This window comes from Episyrphus balteatus, chromosome 2 (assembly GCF_945859705.1).
Source record: "Episyrphus balteatus chromosome 2, idEpiBalt1.1, whole genome shotgun sequence".
Lineage (NCBI taxonomy): Eukaryota > Metazoa > Arthropoda > Insecta > Diptera > Syrphidae > Episyrphus > Episyrphus balteatus.
Window position 1 is genome coordinate 57803190 of NC_079135.1, and position 7828 is coordinate 57811017.

Sequence of the window (7828 nt, forward strand, 5' to 3'; positions counted from 1 at the left end):
GAATTGGCGGACCACTAAAAACTTTTAAATTCATTAATTTATATACATTAAGTTTCGGGCCAACAAAATACGACTGGTAATGTTCAGAAAACATTTGTATTTCGTACTGTTCCCCTATAACATGAGGGTTTTCCATGTTATCCAAAATAATTTGTTTTATTTCAAACAATTCTGTTTTGTGTTTTTGTGTTATAGTAAGGAAATATCCTTCTTTGTAAATTGTTCCTTTAAAATTGACGGATTTAATCAATAATGCTTTTGAAAATTCAGATTTGACTTGTTCCAAATTTATTATATTATAAACTGTTTTATTGATATTGAAAGAAATAGATTTATCGTATTTGATTTCATGCGGCAGGCCTTGTTCATGTTCTGATAGGAAATTACAAAATTTAAGCGATGATTTTATACTAAGCGAATAAGAAATATTTTTCCTCGACGATATATTTCTGGCATACATTTTAGCTTCTTTATGCTTGGACTCATATCTATAACTCCATATATATTTCAAAGGACCAGTTTTTTTAATAATTCTAGAGTAATGATTTAAAAAATGAAATTTTGGCTTAAGGTTTTTCTTAAAAAGGGTCAAATATTTTGTATTATGCATTTCAATTAGTTCTGCAAGGGTTTTAAGAATATTTGAATCAAATCGGCTCAATAATAGCAAATCAATTATTTTCAACAGAATTACGAAAAAATTCCAGACTTCGTTTTCTGCAGGAATCAAATCCCCAATTAATAATGGAAGAAAATGCGTAAATGTCATCATTTCCCTAGCAGACATTTTTAATTTGTTGGTTTTCAAATGGTTTAATTCAATAGGAGGAGATAAATTTCCTATCTCAGTTTCACCACAGACAAACATTTGTTTTCTGTAGTTGAATACTTCTAAAGAAAAAAATTTACGTTCCAAAATAAAATTTAATAATATTTCACAGAGATCATACCTACAAACGCCCTCAAACAAATCGTGAACGATGTCTACAGCGAAATTCTGTGTTATATGAAAAGTTGGTAAGTCGTTGAATAAACTGTTAGCCACTATGCCTGTTTGCTTAACATCATTTTTTCTCAACCCTTCATTATAATTTTCTTCAGTTCTTAAGCATTCAGGATATTCTACACAGTCAAGTTTCATTTCACTCTTTTCTCTTATGCAAAAACGACAGTAATAGTTTGAGTTAAATGAACTTGTGAATCCAAGAATATCATTAAGGCCTAAATTATCGCCAAGAACTGCAGATAAAACGAAAAAAATCTGATGAGAACCAGTTTCATTTTGAACAACTATACCATTTTGTTCTAATGATTTAAAAACTTCTATCAAAGGCCGAAGAAATGGATCATTGCCGTATATTTTTTTTCTTTAGTCTTAAAATAAGCTGCTACAAAAATATATTTTAAATTCGAGAGAAGATGTTGGGGTAACGTAGGGAAACTGTAATATACACCACAAATTGAATCGACAGTAGCATGGCTACCTAATGGGTTATTTATCTCAAAATCATCCAAGTATAAGAAAAATGGTATAATAGTTTTACCAGCATAGATAACAGCCGTATTTTTGAAACAAGATGAATTCACTAAATGTGTTATATCACTTTCAGCTAATAATAAATTTAAATTGTTAAGTGTTTGATTCAAAACACCAGGAAGCTCAAAAAACTTACGAAACTGAAATTCAATTGGCATTATACAACCTTGTACATTACTTGCATCTAGTGTTGGTTTTCCCTGTAAGATTATTTCAGATACTTCGTTATTGATAGTAAACATTTGGGGTTTTGCAAATTTGTTAGAATCCAGAATTCGCTGGAAAAGTTTATACTCAGATTTCATATCTGAAAACGGTTCTCCACAAAAATCGAAAAACTCTATAAGATCATCCATTTCTTTGTCTGGAATATAATTCATAATCTTAGTTTTAATACTATTGATTATATTTAAAGTAATTTTAGTAATGCCTTCCTGTATTTGAATAACATCTTTCCTGGTAAAATTATTGTTTGTGTGCAAATTTAAGGAAAATTCTTCACAGCAAGAAGATATTGATTTTTTAAGAGATGAATACTCAGGAATAATTGGAGAAAAGCTTATGTGAGATTGCACAGATGATGTTGACGGTGCAATTATTGGCTCACTATTGCCTTCTACGGTTTCTAAAACATAATGAGAATGATTGATTGAATTTAAAGTTGGGAGTTTAACTGGATTTTTAATTTTTAAATGAATTGTTTTTGTATGTTTTTTAAAAGCTGATAAGTTTGAAAATAATTGATTGCAATTGTCATATATACATGAATAAATATCTGTTGAATTTAACCCATGAATTAATCTAAAATGTGTAACAAGGCCTGCCAACGTCTCGAAATCAAATAGACATTTGAAACATAACATTTTAATAATTTTTAAAGGTTTCTAAAAATTCACTTAATACTGAACTTTTAAAATCATGAACTGTTTTAATTTTAAAAATAAATTTTTGAACAAAAAGCCAAAGCAACTGAGACTCCTTTGGATAGCACAATTCAAAAACGTGAAACGCCTTAAAGCAAATGTCGAAAGCAGCAATAAAAGATGTAAATTTTAAAATTGATTCTCCAATTACTACATAAAACTCAGCCAACTTAGTTATATCCTCACCAATTACGATCATATATGGTTGGATTGTCCCTTTTGTTTCCATATAAAATTTAAGTTTTTCCTCGCGTGTTCTTTGTAGGTCATTGAGTGTATGAATATGCACTATGCAACTATTTATTGCATCACTGATAGTTGTTTTTTTAACGGATGTACTTGCCTGATTTTTTATTGTAATTCTCGACGTCGGCTTTAAGACGGTGTTCAACAGCATAACCATAATGCAATCCTTGGAGTCTGAAATTATTTAAATTAATTATTTTGATTTGTATGAATTTGAGTAAAGATATTTTTTAAATTTACTTTTATCAATATCTTTGAAAGATCATTTTTCATATAATAATTTATACTGCTTGTCCTTAATGTGTTTTCCGTAGAACGTATTTAGAGATTTTTCAATCTCACTCCAAATATTTATGAGGTCGAACTGATGGGATGGATACAAAGTTTCGAAGTCAAAGTCAATCTATAAATAGGATTGTTAGAATTCAAAAACAAAAATCGAATCTTTAATAATTTTTAAAATCTTACAAATTTTTCTCCCCCGGCCTGCTTAAAAAAGGGGTATTCCTCAAATATCTCAGATATATTCTTGAGTTTTAATATTTCTGAGCGCAGGTAAGCGTACGTTTTCTTCCAATATTCGAGTGCTTCGTCCTCATAATTTTGCATTATTTTCATTTTATTTTTTAATGAAACATTTTGAATCTCAGGTTTAAATTCTTCTGTGTCAACTTTTAAAATTTTTGTATCCAATGTTTGGTCTACCGGACGCTTTCGTTTGTTCCGGTTAATATTATTAAACCTGTTGAACAGAAGCCCGCTTGGATTTGGTTTTTCGTGCGGCTGTCTTGCAATGAAGTAAATATCCTTCTTTTCGGTTGGGAATAATTCAACTATTTGATCGGCTATTTTGTCTAAATGTTTCGATCCTGGGGCATTATATATATCTTTTGTGGAGTCATAAAAAAACTCAACGATGGTATTCACAAGAATTTTTCTGTTTTCTTTTTCCAGTTTATTATGTTTTTTGTAGAAAGCCAGTAAGCCCTGTCCAGCAAATGATGCTGTTAGAATTTCCCGTAGATGCTAATGTAAAAATTTATATTTAAATAGAGACATCATATTATGTATCTTTCGCACCGCACTTTGAAATGGATAATATCACAACACAAAGCTGTATTTTATAATTGAATTTGGGAACAACTCTCATCACTTTTTTATTATTTAAAAAAAGCATATCTTAGTAACATTTTGATGGTGAATTTTTCAAAAAAAGGAACAAATCGTCCCGTTTCTGCTTGAACCTCGTAAATACATTTTTTTAAAGATTTGTTTTTTCTCTTAAACATTGCTCTCAAACTTACAGAAAGAATAGATACAAGGGTTTTAGTTAAGAAACAACTCAATCAATATGTCTTAAACACAACTTCATTTCCTTTTGTTCAATTTATATTTTTAATTTAAAGAAAAATGTATATTTCTTTTAAGAACTGAACAAAATTTTCTGTGTAGATACGTGGTTCACGCAGAAACGGAACGAAATATAGCTTTGAACATTTCGAGGTCAAACTTTTTTTTTTGTGAAACTACCCATTTCAACGTGAATCTAAATAAGTTTGGATAAATGAATGTATGTACCGTGATTTGCTTTATTAAAAGTTCGGAGCTGTTCGATGTTATTGAATAGCTGGACTGTGGAGCACTACTGCTACTAGGCCCAGTCTCATTTTTTTTTAGCCAACTGCAAACATTTGAATGACAGGATATTGTGGTTGCTGTTGGTATTTCTTCGGGGAACTAATTTTATTACAAAAAAAAAAAAACAGATTTTAAAAAAAGTAAATAGGTACTAAGACAAGACTTAAAAATCTGTGATAATACACAAACCCGATATGTCAAAATTTAAACAGAAAATACATGTATTCCTTATCCCAATTCTTAAAAAAAAAATGGAACTGTGCAGACATGAATATATTTCGAAAATTCAAATGCGTTTATTTTGAATATTACGCTTATTATTATGATTATTTACAGTTAGACTTTAAACATTCAAAAATATTTCCATAAAACCTGACACACCGAGTTTGCATTAAAAAAATATATCCCATAAATATTGCAATTAAGTAATTACATTTTTAAGTTTCCATGAAAACAGCTTATGTTTGAATTCCACCTGAAGACCTATATTTTCTCTCCCAGGAAAAATTTTATCTATATCTTCCTTACTGAGGTATCGGAGTCTTTCAAACGTGATTCCGCAAACTGTTAAAAGAAGATTTAGTATTACAACATAAAAATATAAGGTAATGTGATTATTATTTGAATAAGGTTTTTATGATACATAAATGTGCACAAGTCCGACGAAAAATGATGTTAACATTTATTAAACTAAAGAAAATTACACTTGTTGACAGCCAAAATGGACACTCAATACCACTATTTTTTTCAAACGTACATTGACCTCAGAGACTCGAAAGTCACATTGAAAAAAATTGCAAGGATAGGTACATTTTCGAGATATGATTTTTCAAAGTTTTTTGTTTTTTGTTATTCAAGCATAATTAGTATTCGGGCTAAATATCGAGTCATAAATGACCAATTTCAACAGAAGGAACAGCACTTGCACTATATGTTAAATTTAAATCGAATAACTTTAATTTTTGATAAATTTAATTCAAATAACCATTTGAAGAAATGGTCCTCAATAGGAGCGGGTGAAAATTCTGGCTTCGAAATTCTGGTTTTCAAAATTCTGCTTTTTAAAATTTTGTTTTTCAAAATTTTGCTTTTCATAATTTTGTTTTACAAAATTCCGGGCTTGGAAAATGTTAAAAAGCGCGCGCTTTTTTCTATTTTTTCAGAATTTTGTATAACAGAATTATGAAAATCAGAACTTTGGAAAACAGAACTTTAAAGACAGAATTAAAAAAAAAAAAAAAACAGAATTATGAAAAGCAAAATTTTGAAAAACAAAATTTTAAAAAGCAGAATTTTAAAAAGCGGAATTTTGAAAGACAATCGGCCCTATTCTGCTATTCGATTCACGTGAAAGTCTAAAATAAGAAGCCTTTAAATGGGGGTTAAAATTAAATTTAAAAAAAAATTTTTTTCTTCGAATTTCTAAGATAGCGGGACACATCGCTTTGCTTTCGAAAAGTTGAGATTTTTCAAAGCCTATTTGACGTTATTAAGGAATGAAATCTTTCGATTCACGTGAATCGAATAGCAGAATAGGGCTGAATATAAAAAAAGCAGAATTTTGAAAAACAGAATTTTCTTGAAAAAAGCAGAATTATGAAAAAAAGAATTACGAAAAGCAGAGTTTAAAAAAAAGAATTTTTACCCCGGCAGAATTTTGACCCCAACGCGTCCTCAATCACAGAATAAAAAAAAAATAATATAATAAACTTTAGAGGACTTTTTTCATACTTTTCGTAATAAAATATGAATTAATCTTAAAGAAAAGTTTGGTGTTTAATTCAGAAGAGGAAAATGTATGTATTATAGTTTTGAAAATATAAAAACTACTTATATTTTTTTTTAGATGAAAACTGAATGTTTGTATTGAAATAATTGTTTTTTAAGACTTTGACAAACAAGATCTTCAATTTTTTTCTATTTAACCTTCAACAAAAAAAGTTTCGAATGGAGACAAAATAATAATATATTTGAATGTTGACCTTTGAAAAAAAACTGCGACGGTTCGAAAGATTTTGAATTTTTTATTTTCAGAAAGAATTTTTTTTGTTAAAATTTCCTTTAAAAAATTGATTTTTTTTTTAATTTTTAGATTCATTGCACTAATACCTTCATCTGAAGTGACCCAGAGACCCGAGTACCTTCTTTTTCCTTATTTATTCAGTTTCAAGTGCCGGTCTTTGTGGTGAGATTGCTCATTTATGACTCAAGATATAGCGCGAACACTAATTATGCTTGGAAAACCAACCATAAAAAATTTTAAAAAATCATATCAAGAAAACCTATCCACAAACATTTTTTTTTTAAATAAGATTTTCGAGTTCTCTGCGTTTAAATCTATATAAAAAGTATAATTGCATTTGGTGTCCAAAAAATTTTTAATTTTGTAATATTAATTTTAAAAAAATGGAAGACCATGTTTTTGTACCTTTTTTAACAAAAACATTTGTTTATTCATACCTGACTTGGAATCCAATTGTTGTATACCTAACAAACTCAGATTTTTTTTATAATACAAACAAGAATAATTATTCTTGAAAACTATTAATTTTTATTACTTTAATATATATACATACATCGATATATTTTGTAACAGTAAATCTACATTTTGTGGTACCCAGTTCGCACATAAGTTGTTTATTTTGATATTTTGTAATATCAATTGTACATCTTAGCTTTCAGTAAAAATGTGGAATTGATATTAAAAAATATCAAAATAAAGAATTCATGTGCGAACGGTACTCAGCTGTCACATGAATTCTTTACTTTGATATTTTTTAATATCAATTCTACATTTTTTCTGAAAGCTAAAATGTACAATTGATATTACAAAATATCAAAATAAACAACTTATGTGACAGCTGAGTACCGTTCGCACATGAATTCTTTATTTTGATATTTTTTAATATCAATTCCACATTTTTTCTGAAAGCTAAAATGTACAATTGATATTACAAAATATCAAAATAAACAACTTATGTGCGAACTGGGTACCACAAAATGTAGATTTACTGTTACAAAATATATCGATGTATGTATATATGTATATGAATATAACATATTTGTGTTTTGCAGAAACAAATTTAATAATTTTATAAAAAACAAATAGAATTAAGAAGTTAAGTAGATACTTACATTTTAACTCATCATAGGTTTCTGTTAAATCCCACTCTTTTAACAAATTTTGTAGGTCTCCTGCAGCCTCGGCTTCAGATTCTTCTTTCTTTTTAGCATTTAAATAAAGTGTTTTAACTTCATCTTCGCTTAATACAATACAGTCACTGTAAGTGACAATATTTTCACTGTCATTTTTAGACAAATCGTCACATTCACTACTTTTTTTTTCCATTTTTATTTTTTTCCCGATTAATTTACAACGTGCTCGCACAAGTCAGTGATTTGCAATGAGATGAGAACAAAACTAATAGTTCCATTCCAAGAAATATCCCGTTAAGTTTTTCACCGATTGATATTTTAAAATATC

General features: G+C 28.5%; 1 protein-coding gene across 1 annotated transcript; it reads right to left on the minus strand.

The window, feature by feature from the left end:
- Positions 1-1326: 1326 nt before the first annotated feature.
- LOC129909448 (uncharacterized) lies at positions 1327-2969 on the minus strand. Its single transcript, XM_055986529.1, has 2 exons — positions 2947-2969; positions 1327-2880 (listed from the first exon to the last, which is right to left on the minus strand). The coding sequence occupies exon 2, from the start codon at positions 2398-2400 to the stop codon at positions 1327-1329; it is 1074 nt and encodes a 357-aa protein (XP_055842504.1). The 5' UTR covers positions 2401-2880; positions 2947-2969.
- Between the last annotated feature and the right edge of the window lie 4859 nt (positions 2970-7828).

Excerpts from the sequence above, each read along its gene's own strand:
- LOC129909448 (XM_055986529.1), bottom strand. The coding sequence starts at position 2,400 with ATGTTATGTTTCAAATGTCTATTTGATTTCGAGACGTTGGCAGGCCTT.